The 27,595-nt window shown below is 56.9% G+C and overlaps 1 protein-coding gene across 1 annotated transcript; it reads right to left on the bottom strand.

Annotated features, from left to right (window-relative positions):
* Window positions 1-1,757: 1,757 nt before the first annotated feature.
* Window positions 1,758-27,595, bottom strand: CCDC3 (coiled-coil domain containing 3). Its single transcript, XM_004605466.2, has 3 exons — window positions 26,819-27,595; window positions 24,021-24,195; window positions 1,758-2,817 (listed from the first exon to the last, which is right to left on the bottom strand). Exons 1-3 carry the CDS (start codon window positions 27,181-27,183, stop codon window positions 2,587-2,589), a joined length of 771 nt encoding a protein of 256 aa, XP_004605523.1. The 5' UTR covers window positions 27,184-27,595; the 3' UTR covers window positions 1,758-2,586.

The following is a 27,595-nucleotide window of genomic DNA, read 5'->3' as shown; positions in this document are numbered from 1 at the left end:
AGCCTTCTTTGCTTCCAAGAATGAGACGCTGGTGGTCCCCAGGCCCCCCTCATCCCAAACCTGCCTGACAGGTGATCTTATTTTTTAGGAACCCATTAGAAAACAAGAAACACATGACGTGTGCAAACTCTTGATCTCTTGTGTAGAAAAACTTTCCACTTAGGGGCCGGAGAGATAGTACAGCAGGTAGGGTGCTTGCCTTGCACGCGACCAGCCCGGGTTCAACCCCCAGTATCCTGTACGATCCTCTGAGAACTGCCAGAGTCAGGAGTAACCCCTGAGCATTGCTGGGTGTTACCAAAAACCAAGACACACACACGCTCACACACACACTCACTCACACACACACACACACCTCTTTCCACTTGGGCTTGGGTAGGTGACCCCGCGATGGGCAGCAGACTCCCCCTCCCGAACCGAGCACGTGGGTTGGGGTGATTAACTCTAAGTGAGGAAGCCGCCTTGGGGGTGAGGAGTGGGGGTGCCGGCTTCCCAAGGAAAGCGGGGCGTCACCACCGCCTGCCAAAGCAAGGCGAGCGGGTGATAGTGATGCCCCTGGAAGAGCCAGACACGGCAAGTGCGGGGGCCTTAGCAGTTTCCAGGGCCCACGTCCGAAAGCCACGCCGGCTGGTTGGGTAGGCAGCGAGGGCGCAGGCTGGACAGCGGACAGGTGAGATAATACGGATGAATGGGTCCCATCAGGGCCTGGCGGGGGCTGGAATGCTGGGGTGCTGGAGGGGGGTGGGCAGTAGTAGCCTCGGGCACAGTGTCAGGGGCTTTCTGTTCTCTCACCTAAAGGTGGGTTGCCGGGGCCACTAAGTTTTGTTTTTTTGTTTTTTTTTGCTTTTTGGGTCACACCTGGCAATGCTCAGGGGTCACTCCTGGCGGCTCTGCACTCAGGAATTACTCCTGGTGGTGCTTGGGGGACCATATTGGATGCTGGGAATCGAACCCAGGTCGGCCGCGTGCAAGGCAAACGCCTCAACTGCTGTATGTCGCTCCAGCCCCTAAGTTTGTTTTCTGCTGAGACAAACCCCTGGGTTAGGTGGTGAGGACAGATAACGAGGGCGGCCAGTGAGGAAAGATGCCCGAGAGAAAATATATCTCAGTGCTTGATTTAAAAAAAAAAAAAAAAATCATGGGCTGTGACAGTCCTTGGACCCCGTGGTTCACAGGCGTGTGACCCCCCAGGAAGCTCATTTGGGGGCTGGGTGGGCCCACTGAGGCACCAACACACTACCTGGTTCTGGACATGAGAGCCAGCGCACAGCTGAGGTCCGAGGGGCGGCCCCGGGCGGGGAACCCCCAGCTGCCAGCCCCGCAAGCGTCCAGGGCCAGAGGCCTCGGACTCGGAATCAGATCAGGACAGTCTCTTGGTGCAGGACCCACCCGGGGCCCCTCTGGCAGCCAGAGTGCTCGGGTGCCGGGTGCTCCCTCTCTGGGCTTTATCCTTCCTAAAACCATCGACTCCACAGCCAGGGGGCCAGTGGCTAGGGGACAGCAGGGCCTGGGCCTCCCCTCGGCTGCACGTCAAGGCCAGGCCGACTCACTTGCCTGTGGGGTGCTGGGTGCGGGCACCCTGAGAGGGAAGGGACCCACCCCACCCGAGCAGTGGAGGGGACCGGAGCTCGCGCCCCCACCAGCACCCCACCCCCGGCCCCTGCAAAATCTGAATTTTTTTCCCAGCCCCAACCTGGAAATCTGGGAACTCCCCCCGCCCCCCAAGAAGCACACGGGCTTGCTGGTGTGGCCGGAATGTGTTTATTGGAGAGCTGGGACAGAGGCGTCTGTGCCGAGCGTCCCGGACTCAGTGGCTGGGCTCCTGCTGGGGCAAGAGCGGGCTGTCGGGAGCAGCAGCTGGCGAGTGTGCAAGTGAGCTGTCGAGGGCAGAACGGGCGAGGGAGGGTGGCAGGAGCCTGGGAGCACGTGCCCTCGGGAGTCGTCACTCTGGCCCTCCGGGGTGGGACTTGTGCGGTGCCGGGATGAGGCTTTGTGACTGGGCACGGCACTGCAGTGTGACGGCCAGCTGCCACCGGCCAGCGGGAGGGAGGCTCTCGGGACCCCCAGGGTGGAGGTCTGCGGGCAGCAGGAATGTGCCCGGGGTTCCTTTCCCGGCCTTTGGTTGTGTGGAGGTGGTGGGAAGCGTTTGCATAAGGCGCAGAGACAGAAACGCCCGATGGGCAGGAAGTCAGGTCCCTGTGCCAGAGGGTAAGGAGGTGTCTCTGCACACGGCCCAGCCCCGAGGGCCAGTGGGTGCAGGATTGGAAAGGCAGGAAGCCACAGGTGGTCCAGCTCGCACCCCAGGCGTCTAGTTCAATGGCCTGTGCCCGCCACCCGGAGGAGCCACGTGCACTCTGCCCTGCCGCGGGGAAGGCTGGCGGGAGAGGCTTCCTGACGGGCACTGGGCACCCGGGCACCCGGGGCCTGTCCCGCCGGGCGGGGGCCAAGCTGGGGCCGGGAGTGCGGGACTTGCTGGAGACCACCGGTGCTGGAGCAGAAGGGGCACTGCCGTCCTGGGAGCAGGCAGCTGCGCCCCCCTGACGTGCTCCCCATCAGGGCCCTCCCGGGTGCGGGCGGCGGCCGTGCCTAGCCCCGCAGGTAGGGGGCGCGCGCGGCCGCCAGCTTCTCCCGCAGCTTCTGGCTCAGCAGCGCCGCGTGGCGGCCGTGCTTGCGGGCCCGGCGCAGCGCGCGCTTCGCCCTGTGCACGCGCTCGCGCAGCTGCCGGTTGCGCTCCTCCAGCGCGGCCACCTGGCGCTGCAGCGTCCGCACGTGCTCCTCCTCGTCCAGCAGGGCCTTCTGCACCGACGCGCACAGGAGCTGGGGACACCAAGGCAGGGCTGAGTCCCCGCCCGCCTCCCCGCGGCCCTCCCTTCCCGTCCTGGGCTCCCTTGGGGGTCGGAACTTTTTTTTTTTTTTTTGCTTTTTGGGTCACACCTGGCGATGCACAGGGGTTACTCCTGGCTCTGCACTCAGGAATTACTCCTGGCGGTGCTCAGGGGACCATATGGGATGCTGGGGGTCGAACCCGGGTCGGCCGCGTGCAAGGCAAACAGTCCTACCCGCTGTGCTATCGCTCCAGCCCCGAGAGTCGGAACTTTAACAAGGGTCTAAAGGAGACCCTTGTTAAACGAGTGTCTCCTCGCCAATGGACATGACCCGTGGGCCAGTGGTCAGAACCGCCCACCACCAACACACACACACACACACACACACACACACACAAACACACACACACGAGAGAAACGAAGCATGAACGGGAGGAGTTTGTAGGACAGTCAGGAAGGGCAGCTTAGCCCCAAATGGTGAGCCTTCGAGACCAAATTTCTTTCGCCCATCACGGGGCAGAATCAGGATTTGGGGGCTGAGGGATGTAACTTCTCCACAGTGTCAGGAACTTCCAGGAAATAAAAGTGTATCTGTGATCTCCTGGGACTCCGATGTCAGATCACACACATACTTGTGCACGCACACACATGCATGCACACGCATGCATGCATTTGCATGCTCCTTACCCGGTCCTCCCTACCACTCCCATCAGAACATACACACAAACGCAAGCACGCATATGCATGCATGCACATACATGCACGCACACGGATGCATGCATGTTCCTCCCCATCCCCTCTCCCACTCCCGGGCTGTGAGTCTCTGAGGAGAAGAGCCTGTGCAGGAAACACGGGCAGGCGGCATGACGCAGGGGCCTCCCGGGACACAAGCTCTGAGCTCAGCCTGGGGGAGTGCAGAGGTATGTGCTGACCAGGCTCATCCCACACACACCACACTGGACAGCAGGCCCATGGCACCAGGAGGGCCGGGGGGCCCTGCAGCTCTGCGTGGGAGCCCCCTGTCCCCATTTAAAATGTAACTAATGGTAACAAGGAGAAGATAGCGCGTGTGTTCTCACACCCTGAGGGACCTGGGCTCCGAGCAAGGAGCTTTCACTGGCACACTGCAGGCCAGGCTGCGGGCCGGGCTCCGGGGCCCCAGTGCCCCTCCTTACAACATCACCTGTCCCAGACACGCAGGAAGAGGTGACAGACTCAGCCGGGCACCTACAGTCCAGACTGGGGGGGCCTCAGCCCCCTGCAGCTCAGTGCATGGAAACCGGATTCCGCTCCCATCCATGGCCTTTTGATGCGTAAACGTTCTCCAGCCTCAGCCCTGCTCCTGTCCCCAAGCCGTGCCTGCGCTGAGGTCAGCCCAGGGCTGGCAGCCGGCCCACCTGGGTCCCAGCACAGCCCCGGCACAGGGCCGGGCCTTCCTGCGTGTCACATGCCCACGCCCGTTTAGCCCTTCTCGGCACAGGGTTCAGGGGCGAGAGGTCCGTGCACACAGCGGGGCTGCAGCCCTCCTCCCCTGCCCCTCCCCCAGGGGCGCCTTGCAGGGGCTGGAGCTCCAGTAAATGGCGAGGCTTTGCACGCGTCCACGCCAGGTTGGGCCCCCGAGCCCTCCAGGAGTGATCCCCGAGTCAGGAGTAAGCCCCGAGTACTGCCGGGGTGCCCCCAGCTCAGATACAAACAGGCGTTTACAGAGCCTGCGGCACCCCCAGCAGGCAGACCCTGTGTGCACCCTCCTGCAAGTCCCCTCACATCCCTGGGGGAATGCTTTGGGGGCCACGTGACTCGGGTCCCAGCTCAACTTGGGGGCCCTGGTAGGCGCGTGAATCCCTGGGGGCCTTGACTGGCCCAGCAGCGGGGGCTTGGGGACTGGGAGGTTCGGGGGCGGGGGGCTGTTGTGGCACCCCAGGTGCAGACTGCCGGGCGCTGTCTCTGCCCCTTCTCTTCCTCCACCTCTCGCACCCCCACTCTGCCCCCAGATGGTGGGAGGACCCCCAAGGGGGACCCTTCCTCTGGCTGAGTCTGGCAGGGAATCCTTCAGGGCCCGTCTCCTCTGCGGGACTTTGACTCACCGTTGCTGCTTGTCGCTGGGAAGGGGGCCAGGCCTTTCCCAGGCTGGGACTCGCACGCCTCCCTCCCACCCCTGCCAGCCCGCCCCGAGACAGGAAAGCCCTTCCCGGGCCAGCGCCCTCAGTCTGGAACCACAGCCCGGAGCCCCCAGCCCCCTTCTTCACCCACGTGGCGCCTGCAAGCCCCCCCTTGGCACCCATCTCAGAGCCAGAATGAAAACTGAGCCGTGCGCACACGGGCTGCGGCCACGTCCACACCTGTCTGTCCTATCCCCGCCACCCCACCCTGGCCCCTCCCCTGGGATATGGGGGCCCTTGGACCCCACCCTGGGGCCTTCGGACACAGCCTCCTCTGGCCCGGTTTTGCACATGGGGGTCAGAACAGGGGCACCCAGCCCTCCACCCAGCCGCCTTCTGCAGGGATTCCCGTCCCGGTCGGGCGTGACACCCGGTGTCCAGGGCACACAAGGAGGCTCAGTGATGTGGCTTTAGATGATGGCCAACTTACAGTAGAAATGACAGCTGCACTTGGATGTTCATGGCTGCACTGCTCACAATAGCCAGAATCTGGAAACAACCCGAGTGCCCGAGAACAAATGACTGGTTAAAGAAACTGTGGTACATCTACACAATGGAATACTATGCAGCTGTTAGGAGAGATGAAGTCATGGAATTTGCTTATAAATGGATGAACATGGAGAGTATCATGCTAAGTGAAATGAGTCAGAAAGAGATGGACAGACATAGAGGGACTGCACTCATTTGTGGAATATAAAGTAACAGAATGGGAGGCTAACACCCAAGGACAGTAGAGATAAGGGTCAGGAGGATCGATCCATGTTTTGGAAGCCAATCTCATGTGCTGGGGGAAAAGGCAGCTGGGATGGAGAAGAGGCCACTAAGTAAATGATGCTTGGAGGGCTCACTCGGGATGGGAGAAGCATGCTGAAGTAGGCCATGGACCAACCATGATGGCCACTTAGTACCCGAGTTGCAAACCGTAACACCCAAAGGAGAGAGAAAGAGGGAATGTGCCTGCTGGTGGGGGGAGAGGCGGAGGGACACTGGGAACACTGGTGGTGGAGCACGGGCACTGGTGGGGGGATGGGTACTGGAACATTGTTTGACTGAACCGCAATCATGAAAGTTTGTAAGTCTGTAACTGCATCCACGGTGATTCATTAAAATTTTTAAAAAATCAACAAACAAACAAAAAGACCCAAGATAAAGGCCAACTGCTCGGGCCTCGGGCCCTGCTCCAGGCAGCGGGATCGGGCTTCATAGCCTTGGGGTGAGGCTTGGGGTTTGGGGCCCCCTTCCTGGTCCCCGAGGGCTTCCCTCCCTGCCCTGCAGGCAGTCCTGGATGCCAGGACCTCAGGGCGGAGGCTGTGGAGATTCGGAGCCGGAATGAGCCTGGGAAGCTTCCAGAAACCCCCGTGTCCTGGAAAGGGGAGCGCCACTGCCAGCGGGGTTACGGGCGCCCCCCGCAGCCCCCACACCTCCTCCTTCCTGCACAGCCCCGTGGACCTGTGGGCCCCGCACAGCACCCGACAGACCCCTTTCCCAGGCCGCCCCGCCCACCGCATAGCGCCATCTTCCCTTGTCCCCCCCATCCCCGGGCGTGAGCCAGTTCGGGGCCCCCCTCCTCTGACCCTCTCGGCTCCCACGGGGCCCAAGGGGAGCTCCGTGCTGGAGGGGCCAGCGGGGACACAGGGACCCGCTTTCGGGGCTGTGCCGACTCGCCGTGCCCTGCCCAGCTCAGCAGATCTCCCTCCCAGGTACCAGGTGAGAGGCGGGTCCGCGCAGCAGGGCGAGGACACGGGCAGGCTGCAGCTGAGGAGCTGGGCTCTCCGCAGGGAGTGGCCGTCAGCCTCCACGCTGAGCTCAGGCCTCTGGAAGGGCTCAAGCCCCTTTCTGGGCTGAGAATTGGCCCGGCAGAGCCCAGGGGTGGGGGCCGTGAGCAGGGAGCAGAATGGTCTCCTGGGTGCTCCTCTCAGGGACGGCAAGGGGAACAGTGCTCCCTGGAGCTCTGGAACCCGGCAGCTCCCAGCCCGGCGCCCCCCCACCCCAGTGGCAAATCCCGTATTTCCAGGAAGGCAGAAGCACAGGCCAAATAACGGGAGGCCTGAAGAGCCGGCGTGGGCACGAGGGCAGGCTGGGGGCCGGCCCTGAGAGGGAGCCTCAGCCGGGGGCCGGCCGAGAGAACGGGTGCGAGGCCGCCAGCACCGGAGGATGCGAGTGAGGGAGAAGGGCCACAGACACACCACAGAGCCACCAAGCCCGGCGTGGCGCTCGGTGTCCACACCCACTCTGGGCTACGTGTCAGGGCCAGGGGCATCTCACCAGGGGTCACCTCGGAACACGTCACGCTTATACACCCACACCGAAAACATATATGTGTGAGTGTGAAGTAGCTCAGGGTGTGCGTGTGTGCGTGTGTGTGTGTGTGTGTGTGTGTGAGAGAGAGAGAGAGAGGAGAGAGAGAGAGAGGAGAGAGAGAGAGACACTCAGGGTGTGTCTGATTATCCCTGTGCGCATCAGAAAGAGAAATACAACCCATCATTTCCATGTTCTAAAAACAAGTATTTTGAGACTTAGCAGCGGCGGGAGACACCCTGAAGCCAGCGGGCAGGCAGAGTGCAGCTCACTTCCTCATCTCCACCCAGAAAAGGAATTAAAAAAAAAAAAATCCAAACTCTTTTATTATGGAAATTTCCAAACACTCATAAAAGTAGAACTTTTCTGGGCAAGACCCCCGAGACCCGCCTCTGCCCACAGCACCCCTGGCTCAGTTCATCCCTGGGCACACTCACCCCAGTTTCTTTTGGGGGCCACAGCGGGCAGTGCTCGGGGCTCAGTCCTGGCTCCGCACTCAGGAATTGCTCCTGGTGGTGCTGATGGGACTAGAGAGATGCTGAGGATATTGAGGCCATTATCCAGGTCGGCCTGTGACAGGCGAGGGCCCTACCCACTACCACCCACTACCACCCTCAGCCCTCTTTCTCTGGGGGACTCACCTGCATGCTCAGGGCTTACTTACTCCTAGTTCTGTGCTCAGGAATCACCCCTGACGGTGCTTGGGGACCACATGGGGTGCTGGGCATTGAACCCACTGTACTATTATTGCGCTGGCCCCGGAACCCAATTTCTTCAGGGAACCTTAAAGAAAGTGCCAGATGCAGATAGTCCAGCCCCCTCCCACAGGCTTCTCCAGCAGTGAGGAGCAGTGTGAAAGCACCCCCCCCCCCACGCCACCCCCACCCCAGTCACTCGAGCTACTGTGATTCCTGGAGATTAGCAAACCTCCTACACCTGCATGTCTTTCTGGATCTGGCTCATTTGAATCACGATCCAAATAAAACTACCCCCCCCCCCCCCCCCCCCGTGCAGAGGCTGTACCTCTCCCTCTCTCCCTCTCCCTTCCCCCCTTCCTCCCCCCTGCTCTCTGGGAGACTGGCTGATTTAAGCTACAAACTGATAAAAAGTACTTTTTTTTTCAGTTAGCAAAAAAAAAAAAACAAACCCTCCTCCGAAGAGGATCATTTCCACCTGGCAAATGTCGTGAATTCACTAATACATTCTTCGTTCCCAGCGGCCCAGAGCGGCTTCCCCAGGCTGCAGGAATCCCCTGTATTTGAATTCAAATCCTGGGGAAAAGAGCTGTTTCTCTTACTCAGTTTCGAGTGCACCCCCTGCCCTTCAGAGAGCGGCACCCGGCGCCTCTATCGATCTCCAGCTCCCAGGCGCAGGGAAATACAGCAAACGGGAAAAGGACAGTGAAGCCCCGGGCCTGCAGGCGAGGAACAAATGCCAAGGGGGAAGGATCTCCGGTTTCTAGCCCCCCCCCCCGCCCCCGCCTGCTGGGGCAGCGTGGGGGATCCAGGTGCCCACACCCCAGGCCCCCGCACGCCCCGCCAGCACCGAGACTGTGGCACGGGGGCAGCCAGAGGTAACATGGGGGAGGGGCTCGTGACTCCCCACAGCACCCAGACGTCCTGCTGGGCACCGCGGGAAGCCCTTGACCTGGAAGGACGACCGTCAGGAAGTGCCGCAGAGCCGGGCGGGCGGCCCAGACGCGACTTACGGACAGAGGGGCAAGCCGGGTCCAAGGACTGCTCCCAGAAGTGCTCTGCTCAGTCCAGCTGATGTCCACCCAGGGTCTCACCAGACCCCGCCCTGAGCCCTCCCTCAGCAGCCGGGCTGGCAGCTAGAGGGGAAACCAGGAAGCGGCCCCAAACTGACCACGCTTCCTGCTGGAATAACTCGCTTCCTGCTGGAATAACTCCTGCCGGAATAACTCGCTTCCTGCCGGAATAACTCGCTTCCTGCTGGAATAACTCGCTTCCTGCTGGAATAACTCGCTTCCTGCTGGGATAACTCGCTTCCTGCTGGAATAACTCGCTTCCTGCTGGGATAACTCGCTTCCTGCTGGAATAACTCGCTTCCTGCTGGAATAACTTGCTTCCTGCTGGAATAACTCGGCTGATGGCCCGACCATTTATTTCTCCTGGGGGGCTCCCAGACAGTGGGGGGTGGGGGCGAGGCCCCTCCCGGGGTTCCGTACAGGCTGCAGAGGCCACGGTGCTGCCTGAGGCGGGGGCGGGGGCGGGGGTCGATGCAGTTCGGTCCTGTGAAGCAAAACCATGGCCCAACTGCGTCCTCAACCTGCATCACCAGGTGGGCCGCGTCCCCCGCCCCACCCCTCCCCCACAAGTCTGCCCATGGAGCCCTCAGGGCACTGAGGCAGGGCTGGAGAGAGGTGAGTGCTGGCAGGCGAGGGAGGTGCCCTTTGGGGAGCCCCAGGCCCTCTCCCCAGGGCGGCACTGCACCCCCAGGCCAAGCCTGCTCTGCCCCTCCCTTCCCCCAGGGCTTCTCTGCCCGCTTCAACCCCACACCTGCAGGACCCCCCTGACTCAGCTTGGCATGCCCAGCTTCCAGCTTCCGGAGGCAACCCCACAGCTGGGAACTGCAGGCCACCTGGACTTTCTTCCAATTAATCACGGGGACTGGAGCAATAGCACAGCAGGTAGGGCGTTTGCCTTGCACGAGGCCAACCACCAACCACGGTTCGATTCCTCCGCCCCTCTCGGAGAGCCTGGCAAGCTACCGAGAGTATCCCGCCCACACGGCAGAGCCTGGCAAGCTACCCGTGGCCTATTCGATATGCCAAAAACAGTAACAACAAGTCTCACAATGGGGACGTTACTGGTGCCCGCTCGAGCAAATCAATGAACAATGGGATGACAGTGATACAGTGCAATCACAGTGAGATACACAATCACTGATTGTTCCTGACTGGGTTTCAGTCATAATGTTCCAACCCCCGACCGTTCACCAGTGCACACTTTCCAACACCAAAGTTCATTGGCTTCTGAAGCTCTTTTTTTTGGTCTGTGGTACTGGGGATCCAAGCCCGGGCAAGGCAGGGGGTTCTAACGGCTGTTTCACCTGCAGCCCGAAGCTGCTGCTTTAGGCTGAAAACAGAACTAATGGTGTCAGTCCAGTGGGGCTGAGGGGTTGGATGTCAAACATAGAAACAAATATGGGAAGTCTGAGAACTAAAACACAACACAGAAGCAAGACAAGTCACCAGAGTGGAGGGAATCGGTCCCGTTTTGCAGGCACAAAAATGGGTAGAAGGAGTGGGGGAAAGTCAGAAAGTTGGGGAGGTGCTGTTTGTGGGGCTGGAGTGATCGCACAGTGAGTAGCGTGCCTGCCTTGCACACACCTCAACCTAGGCTCAATCCCCGGAGTCCCATACGACCCCCCTAGCACCCCCCAGCACCGCCAGGAGTGATTCCTGAGTGCAGGGCCAGGAGCAAGAGCCCTGAGCATCCCAAAGCAAACAAAAATTCTGCTTTAGCTCTGGTCACTGCATCCTTTGGGATTGAAGCCAGGGCCTGAGTCACTTTATCCTAAGGACATCCCGGCCCTGAGTGCTTTGTGATGAGTAGCCGAGAGGTGAGTGCTTGAAAGAGGTCAGCCAGTAATATCAGAATGGGAAAGAAACGACTCGACTCGAGGTTACTCAAACAAAATTACTGCCCGCCCATGCATTGTATTGTAATGGCAGGTGCTAACTTGGGAGCAATTTATGACAATTTTCTTCATCTTCCATCATACACAATGGGATAAAAGGCTCGTGCTGTTAGGAGGCCCTCAGCCCAGTCTCCCTCGTGGGACAGGCCTGCGGCCACCTGAAACAGGGCTGTGATCCGTAGGAGGCCCCGAGGGATGGGAAGGGTCTCGCAGACCGGCCCCCCGCTCCGTTTCTCTCCTTGCAGGGAGCACTCCCAGAGCCCAGGGGACAGACGCGCTCTCTGGGCCCGTCAGAGCGCGGCAGGCCCAGGCGGTGTGACGGGGGAAGCACGACCTCACCTCCGCTGACAGCCCGACTGATGGAAGTGACTTGCCCCGCGGCCGGAGGAGCCTCCGCCTCACCTGTGAACTCCGTGTGACTGGGGAGTGCTCTGTTTGCCGCACGGGCGGGCGGTCAGTCCTGCACACACGACCACCGACGGCCATCTGTGCAGATGGGCACTGCTGGGGCACCCGGGATGTGCTGCTGGACTCAGGAGGGGGTCCGGGACCGCTTGGGTCCAGGCAGACCATGTGCACACGCACACACAGACCCTTTTAGGCACAGACAGTCCCTGCACCCACACCTCCCGGTCAACCCACGCCCTTCTCCAGGAAGGGATCTCTCCAGCCTTCCAGAAACCTCTCCCTGGGCCTGAGGCCCCGGGCGCCATTGCCCATCGGTACTGAATGGACGAACCAGGTCTGATGAGTAGAGTTGGCCCAGCCCAGGCCGCCCCGCCCTGGGCACTGTCCGCCTCCCAGGAGGACGCTGGGCCCGAGAGCGTGACACCAGCCCAGCAGCACACAGGTTCTCGCTCAGAGCAAACAGCGAGAAATGTTCTAACCCTAACCCTAACCAGCTGGGCTGGTGGAACCCGGAGAAAACGTGACTTGACTGTCATTTTGCCTGGGTTTCTGGCTGCGGGTCCCGTGAACCATCAGAGCAAACAGTTCTCAGGTTCCTGCCTGCCTGTCCAGCAGCAGACACCTGGAGAACCCAGGCACGCGTCACCCCCACACACCTTCCCCCCACACACCTTCCCCCCACACAGACACCTGGAGAACCCAGGCACGCGTCACCCCCACACACCTCCCCCCACACACCTTCCCCCCACACAGACACCTGGAGAACCCAGGCATGCGTCACCCCCACACACCTCCCCCCCACAGCCCCGAGCATAGCTCAGAATCTGAAGTGGGAACCGGTCCTGTCCAGATCACTGACTCGGAGGTGACAGCTCCATCCTGTTGCCTCTGAAGGAGGGAAGGTGACTTCTCTCCCGCCACATCTCACGGTCCACTGGGCAGCCCAGGCACCTGGGGTCCCCGGGGCAGGGGGTGTGCTGTGGGCACACGCAGGCGCCCTGGGAGTGGGAGAACGAGCGCCCCAGGGCTGCGTCTGTGCACAGCTGTTCGGGGCCTGCAAGGCCACGCGTGGAAACCAGCCATCCCGGTGCTTAGCAGCCAGCATGGTGACAAATCACACGGTGCCAGGTCTGGGCTTGGCCTCAAGCATTGGCAGCCCGCCCCGAGCTGTGAGCCTGGAGGCCGTGCCCCACGCACTGTGTGTTCACACGTGTGTGCCTGCCCATGCGTGTGGCTGGCTGGGCATCCCATAGGGTTCCCCAGGCACCGCCAGGAGTAAGCCCTGAGCATCACCAGGTGTGACCCAAAAAGCAAAAAGAAGAAAGAAAGGAAAAGACAAACTGCCTGGGGACACTGTTAGGGATGGCGGGTGGCCGTGGGCCTTTCATAGACGCTCCTTCTGATGCACCCCCTCGGTGGCCTTCTAGACAGCCAGGGCAGCCCCTCAGCAACGGAGGAAACCGAGGGCAGGAGAGAAAACAAGGAGCAGGCCCGGGGGACAGCGGGCACTAGTCAGCATATGAGCCTGGCGGGGACACGGGGATCCCCCTGCCGTGCCCTTAGCCCCAGAACAGTCTCTGCCACGGAGCAGGCGCTGGGGAAACAGTCACGGAGTAACCAAATGAGGAATGAATCAGGACAGGACGCACAGGGGTCACTGACTGACGCAGCCAGTGGACCAAATCCTACAGTGGGAACAGTCCCCCGAGCACCGCCAGGAGTAACTCCCGAGTGCAGAGCCAGAGTAACCCCCAGCATCGCTGGGTGTGACCCAAAAAATTAAAAAAAAAATTCTACAGCAGGATCACATTCACAGCGCTGCAATAATGCACCCAGATTCACTTAGGGGCGGCTAAGCAACAGACAACAGCTGGACTTATGCCAGCGCTGGACACATTCTGATGACACCCACCCGATCTGGTTTCTTCATGACCCCAGGGGGACTGCGTGGCTGAAATGGGCGGGAGGTGGGGGGGCATAGGGAGGGGACGAGAGCATGCAAAACTTATTTAAAGTTTGCTTTAAAAGAAATCCCAGGGGCCAGAGCAATAGTACAGCAGGAGGGCATTTGCCTTGCTCGTGGCCAACCCGGGTTTAATCCCCGGCATCCCATATGGTTCCGGAGTGATTCCTGAGTGCAGCAGAGCCAGGAGTAACCCCTGAGCATCGCCAGGTATGACCCAAAAAGCCAAAAACTAGAATAAAATAAAGTAAATCCTGGAGCCAGAATGCTAGTAGAGTGGGTAGGGCATTTGCCTTACTTGTGAGGCTGACCTGGGATGACCCCTGGCATCCCATATGTTCCCCTGCACCACCAGGACTAATTCCTGAGTGCAGAGCCAGGAGTAACCCCTGAGCATCACTGCGTGTGGCACCCCTCAAAAAAATCCCTTTATGACTGCTTCTCAGTACATCTGATTTATAAGCCCATATACCAGAGGTCGCATAAAAAACTGTAGGCCAAAAGGGGTCAAGTGGAGAGCCAGACCCCCACCGTGCTCGGACCAGTGGATTCCAACCGCGACCTGCAGAGCTACCTGTGGGTGCAAAGGCTGGAAAGCGCTGGACTGGGCACAGATGGACGTGACACCAGTCCACGCGCCAGGCCCCTCCTGCCCGTCCAGCAATGCTCCTCTCAGCCAAGTCGAAGCCTGCTCTCAAACAACAGTGAACTCCCTGAACTCTCCACATGCGCAGGGAGGGACCGTTTTCTGACCCAGCGCCTTTGCTTGCCCAAGGGACGTGCCCTGGGCCCCTTCTGCAGAACGACCAGGTCCTTCTCCCACCAGAACCAGGATTCTCACACTCAAACAAGCCCAGGAGGGGACGCTTCCTGCATGCTCTGGCCCCGTGGGCAGAGGGGACGAGCCCTCGGCTGTCGGCCGTCGGCAGCAGCAGCAGGATTCCGCAGTCAGCCCTGACCCCAGCCCGTTTTCACGCAAAAGAGAAACGGGTCACAGCAAGCACCTCCCTGTTTCCTGGGGCACCCTGGGGGCACTCAGGGAAACGTGTGATGGGTGTCGCTTCCCCCTAAACGTGTGACTCTGTGTGAAACGCTCTGGCGAGAGTGACTGACAGGCAGCCTGCGGTTACTCAGACGTGAGCCCCTGACAGACGTTTCTCTGGAAAGTGGATAAAGCCAGGCTGTCGCTTCAGGGAAAACAACCCGCAGCGTCTGTTGCCAGCGAGAAATGTCGAGCTTCTCGAGCACAGCTCAGAATCTGAGAGAACGTGTCACTGCACGTCAGGCAATTCTGAAGCTGGCTTTCCTCACAATGTCAGTAGTCCTATTGACAAATTGGATGTTTCTTGACAAACACTACAGAAGCTCCACATTAATAACTCTAAACTATTCCCCAGGCAATCCACCCAGTTACAGAATAATAAAATGGTAGAAATAAGTGTAGAACAGAGGACTACACTTTTGGGTCTGGGTGTGACCCAAAAACAAAATGAAGGACAGAGAACAGATGTTCACATAGATATCCACAAAGTTTCTTGTTTTTAGTTTTTTGTTTTCTTTTTGGATCACACCCGGCAATGCATAGGGGTTACTCCTGGCTCCGCACTCAGGAATTACTCCTGGCGGTGCTCAGGGGACCATATGGGATGCTAGGAATCGAACCTCGGTCGGCTGTGTGCAAGGCAAATGCCCTACCCGCTGTGCTATCGCTCCAGCCCCAGATATCCACAAAGTTTCTTGATACAGTTTTAAATTCTGCAATAAAACTAAACCTAAAAATAAATCACTGAACTCTGATACAGTATCAAAGAAGAATCAGTACAGTAAAAAAGGATATTTTACAGGTGCTCAAATATTTTTTCAAACTGAAGTTCAATTCCTCTGTTCGTGGAGGATAGCTTTGTCCTCTACACAAATCATCTAAACTGTTTATCTTATGCTGATCTGCTTCACTGCTTGGCAAAGCTCCAGGGAAATAGAAAGTCAGATAGTTTCAAGACTTTGGAGAAGATCTGTACAAACAAAAAAATTCTGTTTTTCTTTCTGTATTTATTTTTGGGGTTTTGTTTGTTTGGAAGCCACACCTGGCAATGCTCAGGGCTTACTCCTGGCTTGGCTCGGGGGACCACCTGGGCGCCGTGGATTGAACCTAGGTCAGCCACACGCAAGGCAAGCGTGTCCACTTGGACTGTTGCTCTGCCCCCAAGTTCTGATTTTCTTGACTCACGTGAGACTCAATTCTGACCTTATAAAAAAGTCCTCCTGCCATTCGCAATCGCTTTGAATAATCAGAAAATCTATACTGTTCTTTCCCTCCTGCAGAATATTCCACCAGTGCCTGCCCAGATGTCCATAATGGCCCAAGTCAATAAAAATATCAGCTTCCACTGTCATTACTCAAGACAGCTTTGAGGGGCTGGAAAGATAATACAGGGGTTAAGCCATGCTTGTAACTAGCCTTCATGGCTCCATCCGACCTTCCAGGAACAGCCCTGAGCAGAATCAGGAGTAAGCCCAGAGCACTACTGGGTGTGGCCCCAAACAAGTTTGAAAACTGCTATCACCCCTACCCATCACAATAAAGGTCTCTGCACAGAATATCAGAATCCGCTTCCTGAAATCCAGGCAGTTCCAGGCACCGGGGTCTAAGCCCAAAGGGGCTGGATCCTGGAACGATACAACAGAAGCTTCCAGAGAAATCTCCTGTTTCTCTCCAGTCTGAGGGGGAACCAGTGCGCGAAGGCCGGGGGGAGGGGGTTCACTTTCACTTCTTTTCCTTGATTTTTACCCCCTTCCCCAGCCCCAAGATAGGACCAAAGCGAGTCTTGGGTTTTTACTGCCACAGTGGCACAGGTGATAAGAATTAGATCATCTGAACAGTCTCATTTATTTATTTATTTATTTGGTTTTAGGGTCCCAGCCACCAATGCCCAGGGATTACTCCTGGCTCTGTGCACAGGAATCATTCCTGGAGGGCTTGGGGACCACAGGGGATGCCGGGGACCAAACCCAGGTCAGTCAAGGTGCAGGGCAAGTGCTTTACCCACTGTCCTATCACTCCAGTCCTAGTCTCATTTATTTTTTAAAAAGGAATTAAAAAAATAAAATAAAGGGGCTGGAGCGATAGCACAGCAGGGAGGGTGTTTGCCTTGCATGCGGCTGAACCCGGGTTCAATTCCCAGCATCCCGTATGGTCCCCTGAGCACGGCCAGGAGTGATTCCTGAGTGCAGAGCCAGGAGGAACCCCTGTACAATGCCAGGTGTGACCCAAAGAGCAAAAAAATAATAATAATAAATAAAATAAAATAAAATAAAATTCACTGTGAAAAACCAGAGCTCCAAGCCCAGATTGTTCACCAGTAAAGTCGACCACATGTTCGGGACAGAACTGGGCTTCACTGAGTTCCCTGTGTGCAAGCCTCACGGGGCAGAGAGAATGTGACTGCCCTGGGGGTCATGACCTCCGAAGAGATGGACTGGCTGTGCCCTGACCCGTTAGGACACACGTAGACACAGGAGGAATGAGTGTGTGACAAGGAACAAGAAGGGGCACGAACGAGGAGCGAACAAAAAGGAGCCACGTCATGAATTTGGACTAGCAGCCCCGGAACTCGGAGAGTTTGAGCCACGTAGTGGTAGACGGATGCAGGAACGCCTGGCGCTCCTGCAGGAGACTAATGCACGAACATCTGACTTTGTTTGAGGGGGATTCTACACCACCTCAAAGAGAAAGCATGAGGATCACTCCCTTCCCAACTCATGCTGTGAGACAATAGTACCAAGACCCCCTTTCTTTAAGATACAAGAAATTACAGATCACTATACTCTATGGATTAGAGCTGTAAAGAAATTTTAATGCAACTGTAAAAAACTCAAGAGAATCTTAAATCCATCAATGTATAAAAAGGCTTATCTTGAGAATATAAAGGCTGCCTAATATTTGACAATGTTGTTCACTTTATGAAGAAACTAAAAATGAAAAATCTCATAATTATTTCAGATGCAGTAAAAGCACTTGATGAAATTCAATTCATGGTTAAAATTCTTAGCAAACTTGGGCCAGAGCGATAGCACAGCGGGTAGGGTATTTGCCTTGCACGTGGCCGACCTGGGTTCAATCCCCGGCATCCCATATGGTCTCCTGAGCACCGCAGGAGTAATTCCTGAGTGCAGAGCCAGGAGTAACCCCTGAGCATTGCCGGGTATGACCCAAAAAGGAAAAAAAAATTTTAGCAAACTAAGAAAAAAAGAAACTTTCTTAATCTTTTTTTTTAAGTCACATAAAATCAATAGACCAGTGTACACAAAACAGAATTCACAAATATATGAAAAGGAAAATGAAAAGAAATAGGGTTAATAACCTAAGTTTATAACACAGGGCACTAGAAAAACAAATTCAAAATTTTCAGACAGAAGTAAATAAGAAAGATCAGGATAAAAACAAAGAACACAAAATTTAGAAACACAATGGGGCAGGAGAGGTAACACAGTGGGGAGGGTGCTCCCCTTGCCCAAAGCTGACCTGGGTTTATCCCATTTGGTAGCCCAGATCCACTAAGTGTGATTCCTGAGTGCAGAGCCAGGAGTAAGGGACCCCGAGCATCACCAAGTGTGGTCAAAAAAACACCCAAAAATAAAATTTAAAAACACAAAACTCATAAGTGTTTGGAGGGAAAATTAAAATTAGATAAAATCTATGTTGATTAAGAAAATTCAAACTCAGAAATAAAAGGGGAAATATTACAAGTGCTTCCAAAATAAAAAGAGTTCAAGGGCTGGAGAGTATAGTACAGCAGGAGGGAGCTTGCCTTACATACAGCCAACCCAGGTGCATTTCCTGGCTTGGAGTAATGCCTGAGCACAGATCCAGGAGTAATCCCTGAGCACCATGGGATGTGACTAAGCCTTACCCCACCCCTCCCCACCCCCTCCTGCTCCTCCTTATCATCATCATCATCATCATCATCCCGTTGATCGTCGAATTTCTCGAGCAGTCTCAGTAATCTCTCCATTCGTCCTAGCCCTGAGATTTTAGAAGCCTCTCTTTACTCGTCCTTCCCAACAGTGCCACATTGGAGGCTCTTTCAGGGTCAGGGGAATGAGACCCAGCATTGTTACTGGTTTTGGCATATGAATACACCATGGGGAGCTTGTGAGAGTCTCCCATGTGAGCAGGAAACTCTTGGTAGCTTTCCAGGTTCTCCCAGAGGGAAAACTGGGCTTTAAGATGTCACTTCCAGGAGCTTGATTTTATAGTCTTTGGATGTTGGCCGTTGGTGGGATTATACAGCACTGGGGGCAGTCCCTGGGTGTGACCGCCTAGCTACTGAAAATGGGGAATCTGGACTGAAGAGGTCCAGTCCCGATCCAAGTAGGCTTGGAGGTCTCAGCCCCGGGTCCCACATACCTGGGTTCCTCTGCATGAAGGAACCAGCAAAGGAACCCCACCCCCTCTCAAAAAAATAAAATAGAATAAGAGATCTATGAAAAGGATGAATAATCTAAAAGGAATGGGTACATTATCAGAAACATACAATATATGAATCAAAAGTTGAGGGGCCAGGCAGATGGTACAGGAGGTAGCGCACTTGCCTTGCATGTGGCAGAAACCCTGCACCGTGGTGTCCCACACACCACCAGAGATCAGCCCTGAGCACAGAGCCAGGAATAGCCCCAGAACATTGCCAGGTGTGGCCTCAACCCATTTTTTTTAAAGAAGAAGAAATGGAAAAACCAAATCCAGTAATAACAAATAAGGCAAAATTCATATAGAATTTTTTTTTTTTTGCTTTTTGGGTCACACCCAGCGATGCTCAGGGGTTACTCCTGGCTTTGCACTCAGGAATTACTCCTGGCAGTGCTTGGGGGACCATATGGGATGTCGGGGATCGAACCCGGGTCGGCCGCATGCAAGGCAAACGCCCTACCCGCTGTGCTATCGCTCCGGCCCCTCATATAGAAATTTTTAACTTCCCCAAAAGAAAATCCCAAGATCAAATGTCTTCCAGCTGAATTCTACCAGTCGAGAAAGAAACAATACCAGTCCTTATTAAATTCTTCCAAAAGAAACAGAAGTAGAGAGTCTTTCTAACCTCATTTTATGAGGCCAGACTCAATCTCAAAGACACTACAGAAAAAAAAAAGAGAAATTAAACTATAGACCAATGTCTTGGACCAACAGATACAGAAGTCCTCAATAAAATACAAGCAAACTGAATTCAACAACAGATTTCAAAGATTAAACACCACAGCTATGTGCTATTTGCCCATGGGATGCGAGGCTGATTTAAAATATTCAAATCAATGTGATAAACCACATCAATCTAATAAAAGATACAAACCACCTGATTGTAGGCTGCTGTGGGACTTTACTGGGGAAGTAGAGGGTACTTTTTTACATTTCAAAAGAAAAAAGCTCAGGACCTCAGAGTGATAGTACTGTGGGGGGGGGGGAGGGTGTGGGAGTGTGCACACAACAACACAACACACACACACACACACACACGCATGGAAGGCACTTGCCTCATACACCGCCAGCCCTCGTTCAATCCCATATGGTCCCTCAGGACCCCAGAATGATCCCTGAGCTCAGAACCGGGAGCGAGCCCTGAGTAGCTCTGGGTGCAATCCTGCTCGCCCAAGTTTCAGATCCCCAACTGCGGAGAGACCCAGTTAGTTCCACACACAATAATGCGAAAGCAAAGGAACTTTATTACTAGCCCGAGCCAGCGCCAGCTCGAGCTAGGGTCCGAGTCTTGACAAGGACCCCCCCAGCTCACAAGCAGTTTATGCAGGGCTCAGTCAAGACACGGTTTGTCTATTTTCAGCACTGCCCTATGACAACAGTGGTCAGCAGCTAGACAGCAGGTACCAGTGACGGCTTGGGGCTCTTTCCAAGGAGGGCATGGCGGCCCCTCGTGACTGCACAGACCCAACTGCCCAGTTTCTTATCGAGGCGAATTACTCAACTGGGAGTTGACCAGAACTGCAAGGCCTGCTCTGGGGAACAGAAACCGAGGCCCAGTTGAGACTTACTGTTGGCTGCGGCTCATCACGCACCTGAGGAGCCTGCTTGGGGCCCCACAACCCAAAGCACAAACCAAACAAATCAACCAAAAACAACAACCAAAAAGCTACTTGTAAGAACATCCGTGCAGCAGGTAGGCACTTGCCTTGCCCACGGTCGACCTGGCTCGATCCCTAGCACCCCCTAGGGCTCCCCAGGCCCTGCCAGGGGGCTCTTCCCGAGCACAGAGCTAGGAGTCAGCCCTGAGCACCACCTGATGTGGCCCCCAAACCACATACATATATGTCAGACTTCGAAGTGATCCGTTTACAGGAATCAGCCCTCCCCCACCCTTTATAGTTTGCAAAGTCCTTGCAACAACCTCACACAGTTTCTCTCTTTCTGGTGCTTTTTTTTTTTTTGGCTTTTTGGGTCGCACCCAGCGATGCTCAGGGGTTACTCCTGGCTCTGCACTCAGGAATCATCCCTGGCAGTGCTCAGGAGACCATATGGGATGCTGGGAATCGAACCCGAGTCGGCCGCATGCAAGATAAATGCCCTATTTGCTGTGCTATCGCTCCAGCCCCTCTGGTGCCATTTTATAGAGGGAAAAATGAGATTTACAGGCCACGCGGGGACCTGGTCAAGGCCACGCCTTTAGCCAGGCCAGTGCCAGTCTGGAACTTTCGAGGACCTGCCTCCTTTCCTTCTGAGGCAGCCTGGAGTAGTGTCTGTGCTTCCCCACTCTCCTACCCAACACACACACACACACACACACACACACACACACACACACACACCATGCAATCCCAGTCCTCTGATGCACGGCTCTGGGAGAGGGTCAGTTGGGCCTCGGCCCCCGAGGACAGTTCCTGCAGAGAGGGGGAAAGAGCCAACTATTGTTTTGACGGCTCAGCTCACTGCCCTCCGCAGCGAGAGAGGAAGGGATAACGTCCTGGGCTGGCGCCGAGGGCAGCCTGCCAATATCTGGGGGTTACCCAGCCTGCCAAGACACCCCACGAGAGCCCTTTAGCACCAAGACCGGCCCTGCGTGCTCCGTCACCCCGACCTTCAGCAGCTCTGAAAGCAGCCTGCCAGGAGGGGATGCCGGGAACAAGGGAGTGGGAGATTCTGCCCCAAAGTCGCCCTCACACTGCTCTCCTCCCACTCCGCCCCTCTGCCTTGCGCCAGAGTCGCAGCTACTGGGACGTCGAGGACGGAGAGTAGAACGCCCAGGGAGGAAGGAAACTGCGTCACCGCCACTGAGTGACCGGAGCCTGGGCGCCAACAGCAGAGAGGCCAGGGGCCCGGCACCCTGCCCAGCACTGGCCGTCTACCCCGGGGCGTGACCTTAGGAAGGGGCGCAAAGCACAGTGACCAGGGCCAGGACAGTGGTCCCTGGCGTGCCGGGGGTTCTGTGTCCTAAGCCTCCTTACACCCATTCCTACTGGAACCGCAACAAGGAGAAAAGCGGGAGCGTCTCCCTGCTCCTGGGACAGCTGCGGGAGGGTGTCAGGTGAGGCCACACAGGTGAGGGCTGCAGGGGTGCTGAGCTGTGGAAGCAGGAAACGGGTGTGGAATTGTGACACTGTCAGTAGTTCCTCGCCTGTCTGTGAATCACTGCAGAGCAGGGATGGTTTCCTGCGGGGCCACTGTCAGCGGGGAACAAGCAGGGGAGGGGGAGACGACCGGAGTGAGGGGAGTGGCCCGGCAGGAACCGTTAGGGACATCCCGTGTCCTCCTCCCGGAAGCCCCTGGAATACTGTTCTTCCCTAGGACAGTGTGGTTATGTCCGGTGATTACTGGCCAGGGAAAAGGGCCCCCCAAATCAACATCTCACCCCCAGAAATAGAGCTGCTGCTTCACATTGAAGCAATTCTCCACGGTCCTATTGTTCTATTTCTTTTTTTCCCCTCAACTCATGAAAAGTCAAATTCCAAGAGAATGTTAATAGCTTCATTATGTGGCCACAGGGCTAATAAGTTACTTCACTGCAGCACGCGTTCGGGGGCCAAGCCTGCGAGGTATCTGGGGAATAAGATCTGGTCTCTTGATATGACTCTATGTTGGATGAAGAGCAAGGCTCCCCGTACACGGACGGGCAAGGTGCCAAGCTGAAGGTCTGATCCCGACTCCGGGCACCCAAGCCCAGCGGCTGGTTCAGCGCCCAGAAGGTGTCAGCACGGGGGGCCGGGGGGAGAGGGGGCCTCGAGGAAGGAGTGACGGGAGAGGGAAGAGACACTTGCTGGAACCATCTTGGGAACTAACAGTAACACTGGCATCCAGAAAATTCTGGTAAATCGTGGGCAGGCTTAGAGAGGTCTAGAACTCCCACAGATCAAATATAAGAAGGAATTCTTTTCTTTTCCTTTCCCTTTTTATTTTGGGGGGTGTTAGGTCACACCCAGAGTTGCTCAAGGGTTCCTCCTGGCCCCGCGCTCAGGAATCACTCCTGGCGGTGCTCGGGAGACCCCATGGATAACGCGGAGGAAGCCTGAGCGCAAAGGGAACGCCCGCCCTGCTGTGCTGCTGCTCCAGCCCGGGAACGTCTCGGAACGTCTTGGAACGTGTGAAGGACGGGAGGACAAGGGTCCCCTCCGGGTGTTCCTGCCCCCGGGAGACCAGGTTTGGCACAGGGCCTCCAGGTGCCCCGGGCTCCTGATTAAGGAATCAGAGAACAGAGCAGCTCCTCTAAGCCTACACCCCCTAAGGGAGAAGGTGCTGCCCCCCCAACCCAGTCCTTCTCCATGGTGAAACAAGGAGCCCACCTATGCAGGTTGGCTCCTGGCCCCACACCCAACCCCTGAGGCTCCATCAGAGCAGCCCAGCACGTGGCCACCTGCCCTAAACGCTTTCAGATGGACTCTGTCCCCTCCTGGCCTTCCCAAAATAGGGGCGCCACGATCACCCCCGCTCTCCGTGCTTTCTCCCCGAAGCCTCCACAGCTGCTGTCTGCCCCACTTGGGAAGATCCATTATATACTTTGATACCCTGGACACCCCGACCTTTACATTCCACAACCATTTGGCCCTTCTGTCTCAAGGAACTGACCTCTAATTAAGGATCATCAAAGTCTAAGCTAGGAAGTGACTTCAGTTCCTGGAGGATTTTTAATTTCCTCTTAGAAAATTCCTACACGCCTAATATTCGACGTTGCCATGATCCTAAGGTCCCCATACACCATGGTTTCCTGTGTCAAGCGTGATGCTAAGGGCATGACATAGTTACATTTTTGTTAGCATGGTTAAATACGCTGCAGCATTCCTCTGGTGCAGATGCCGCTATGATTCCATTTTCAAGAAAAGATGAGAAGCACTTTAATCAGCCCCATCCATCTGTTCCCTCACTTTATGAAGAACCCCAAGCAACACAGAAAAGTCTTGAGATTTATGAGTCATGTTTTGTTTTTGTTTTTGTTTTCTTTTTGGGTCACACCCAGCGATGCACAGGGGTTACTTCATGCACTCAAGAATTACTGGCGGTGCTCAGGGGACCATATGGAATGCGGGGAATCGAACCCGGGTTGGCCGCATGCAAGGCAAAGGCCCTACCCACTGTGCTATGGCTCCAGCCCCTACAAGTCATGTTTTGTCAGTGCTGGAGGGAAAGAAACCTACGTCAGGCTTTTGGACGAGTCCGTGTCCAAGACGGAGCTGGGCTATTCTTTTGACGGTGGCACAGAGCACACTCTTTCTTACCCTGGTGTCCTCCTGGGTCTCCCAGTCACTGGAGAAGGGTGCCAGCTGCTGCCCTTGGGAACAGTTGGAGAACTGGAAAAGGCTGGAAAACATCCTTCTGTTCTCTTGAGTGTCGGGGAAAATGGCATCTTGGAAATTGACACCGTGAGGCAAGAGGTTATAATTTTCATCCATCCTGAGAGGAGAGAGGAAGGAGGCAAGATGTAGCGGGGACACTCGGGGCTGTGCCAGGTCTAAGCAAGGGCTGCAGAGAGTGACAGTTACATGCGGCTGGAATAGACACGCAAGGGGTCTACATGCTTGCAAGAGGAACATAGCCGGTTTTTCTGCCTCACACTACCAGTGTGTCCTTAATGTCTTCAAAAAGGTAGAATTTGGTTCAAGTCAGCAGAGAGCGTGTCTGAGCATGCGTCTCACTGGCTCTCAAGAGGGTTCCTCTTTGGAGTGTCCCTATTTCCCGGAGAAACGGAGGTCGGAGGGAGTAACCCGTATTCAAATACTGCCAGTGTTACTTATGCTCAGTTTAACAGGAAATGAGTCCTTCAGTGCTCCCAGTCCCAGTCTATTAAACGGGGCTGAAGGCCAGAGGCACGGCACAGCGCACGGGGCTCTTGCCCTGCACGCGACTGACCTGGGTTTGGTCCCCTGGGCCCACAGGAGTCATTCCTGAGCTGGGAGCCAGGAGTAAGCCCTGGCTACGGCCAAGTGAGGCCCCAAAGCCAAACCAAAAAGAGAAGACGAGAAAGGCACCGTCTTTGTGGAGGCGTGCTGAGCAGGGTGGGGAGTGGAATGAATGAAGTTCTTGCTTGGGAGAGGGCGCGGGAGGGACCTTAGAATGATTTTGCAGAGCTTTCTGTAAATTGTTTGTGCAAAGATAAAGGCAGGAAGAGGAGAGATGGAAGATATGGCCGGCCCAGTGGCTCTCCCGCTCCTCGCTGCCCCTGCACTGACCAGGACCTCTGCTGTCTCGGGGGACCCCGGATCACACAGGACAAGGATGTAAATGCTGCTGTTGACACACTTTATGGCCACCATAAAGTCCTGTGAAATGGAAATCAGGCGGACCACGGTTTGGCTGTAATATGTCACCGCAAAAGATGAAAGAGTTGGCAGAGCCCCCGTAGACAAACTGTGTTCCATGATAAAGTGGGAAAGAAAAAAGAATCCTGTCTGCTCAAGTGCTTAGGTTCTTAGTGCTCGGGGAATGAAGCTTCCCAAATGATGCTTTCAGAACGGGGTTCTCCTACGTAAAGGCCTGAAGAAACAGCCAGGGAGACAGTCCAAGGGGTAGAACACAAGCTGCCGGGTGCAAGTCCCTGGGCTCGGTCCCCAGCACCACCTGCCCAGGGAGCGCCGGCGCTGCCAGCGGTGGCCCCAGTTTAGAAGAAAAACCTGAGTGACGTTCACAGCACCAAGGAAGGGGCTGTCTCCACGCTGCTGCCTTTATTTAGAAATGATGCTTCCCGGTAATTAAAAGAATGCGGCTAGATCTAACTAAAGCACTCAGCCAAGACAAAGCATGCCACGAATGCTGAAGGGCTTCAATATGGAAAACATGTGTTGTCGGAGCCGGGAGGGCCCCTCGGCGGGGTTCACTGCGTTGTTTGTTCGGGATGATGTCAAGTCTCAGGGCTCAGACAGAGCTGCAGTCCTCCCGACCGGCCCAGGGCTCGCGGCCCTGCAGACGGAGACGGCTGCCCATGTCCCGGCAGAGACAGAGACGGTGCTGGCTGCGAGCCTCTGCAGTTCCACCGGCTGCTCTCTCTCCGGCCCGGCTCAGTTCCCACCGCAACCCTGGCCCACTTTCCTGAAACTTGGGACACTTGGGGCGGGGGTGGGGGCTCCAGTCAGAGCGGCCTCCTGCCTGTTCCCTTGGGCAGAGCACAGCGCCCAGAGTCCTCGCCTGCAGATCCTTCCTACCCTCTGCAGCTGCTGAGCTGACCGGCGAGGGGGGCTGCCTCCCACCACCCAGTGAGGGCATCTGACAGGGGGAGGGAGGAGATACTGGCACCTACGGGGGTCACCCCCCGCCAGGTGCCAGCTGTTTATATCCCTGTTGGCCGGTTTGTCTCCACCAGCCTGGCTTCTTGCAGGAGGAGGAGGAGGCCCCTGGGATTCAGCGTCAGGAATTCCTCCAAACCAATTAGAGGGCTGGACACACAGGTCAGCCAGGAGGGCGCGTGCCTTGCAAGCCACCGACCAGACCCACGGTTCATTGCCTCCCTGAACCCTGACAGGGGTGATCTCTGAGCACAGAACCAGGAGTAGGTCCTGAGCACCACGGGGTGTACCGGCTTCCAAACCCAAATTCTGCCTCCTACCCCCCCAAAACAAAAAAAAACCCACACCGTACAGCCACCCAATCTCAGTTCCTCACCATACAGGATGGGGGATGGGAAGGGGGTGGACTTTGGTGGGATGGGGGTGGGGTGCAGTAGCTTTGCACCCAGAAACCTTTGACAGTAACCATCTAGCCTAAACTGCAATAAAGTATCGTGGTTTTTTTGATGTTGTTGGTTTGTTTTGGAGGTACACTCAGAGATGCTCAGGGCTGGCGGGGTGCTCCGGAATCACTCCTGGCGGTGCCCGGGGGGAACATACGGGGTGCCCAGGGTGTAGACTGCGTGCCCTGCCCACTGTGCTATCACTCCGATCCCTGAAGCCCCCACCCCGACTTTTTAAATACTTTTTCCCAGGAAACGCTTAGGGATGCTAAGCACGGAGCTCAGCCCAGGATGTTGGAGCGCGAGTGAGGTGCGCGCGGGGTCTCTGCGGCGCGAGGGACGGGGCGGGCTCACCTGAGGAAGAAGAAGTAGGCGGCGTCGGGCACCACGGTGTGCGAGTGGCACGAGAAGTAGCCGAGGCCCGTGAGGTTGAGGCGGGAGCCGGCGGGCACCTCGAGCATGCTGCCCCACGCCTGGTCGCACAGCAGCTCCACTTCGGCCGCGTAAAGGAGGCCGGCCTGGCTGGCCCCGAGCTGCCAGGGCAGGGAGTTGGAGAGGCCGTGGTCCTCGGGGTGCAGCGCCAGCACCTTGGCGTACACGATGATCTCCGCCAGCTCGGCGCGGCAGCCCTCGCTCAGCGGTCTCCACTCGGACGGCAGCTGGCAGCCCCGGGCCGCGGCCAGCAGGCAGAGCGCGGCGAGCAGCAGCGGGCGCGGCATGTCGGCGGCGGGCGCGGGCCGGGGCGCGCTGGGGAGGCGAGCAGGGCGCGCGGGGGAGCCGGGCGGGGGGCACGAGCCGGGAAGCGCGGGGGAGCCGGGCAGGGAGCACGAAGAACCGGGCAGGGAGCACGAGCCGGGGAGCTGGACAGCGAGCGCGGAGGAGCCTGGCAGGGCGCACGGGCCGGGGAACTGAGCAGGGCGCGCGGGGCAGCCTGGCAGGGCGCACAGGGGAGCCGGGCAGGGCGCACGGGTCTGGGAGCACGGGCCGGGGAGCTGGGCAGGGAGCCGGGCAGGGCGCACGGGCCGGGGATCACGGGGGAGCCGGGCAGGGCGCGCGAGCCGGGGAGCACGGGGGAGCCGGGCAGGGCGCGCGGGCCGGGGATCACGGGGGAGCCGGGCAGGGCGCGCGAGC

The sequence above is a fragment of the Sorex araneus genome, chromosome 9 (assembly GCF_027595985.1).
Source record: "Sorex araneus isolate mSorAra2 chromosome 9, mSorAra2.pri, whole genome shotgun sequence".
NCBI classification, from domain to species: Eukaryota; Metazoa; Chordata; class Mammalia; order Eulipotyphla; family Soricidae; genus Sorex; species Sorex araneus.
The sequence above is the reverse complement of the archived record's forward strand: the minus strand, read 5'-3'. Positions and strand labels throughout refer to the sequence as shown.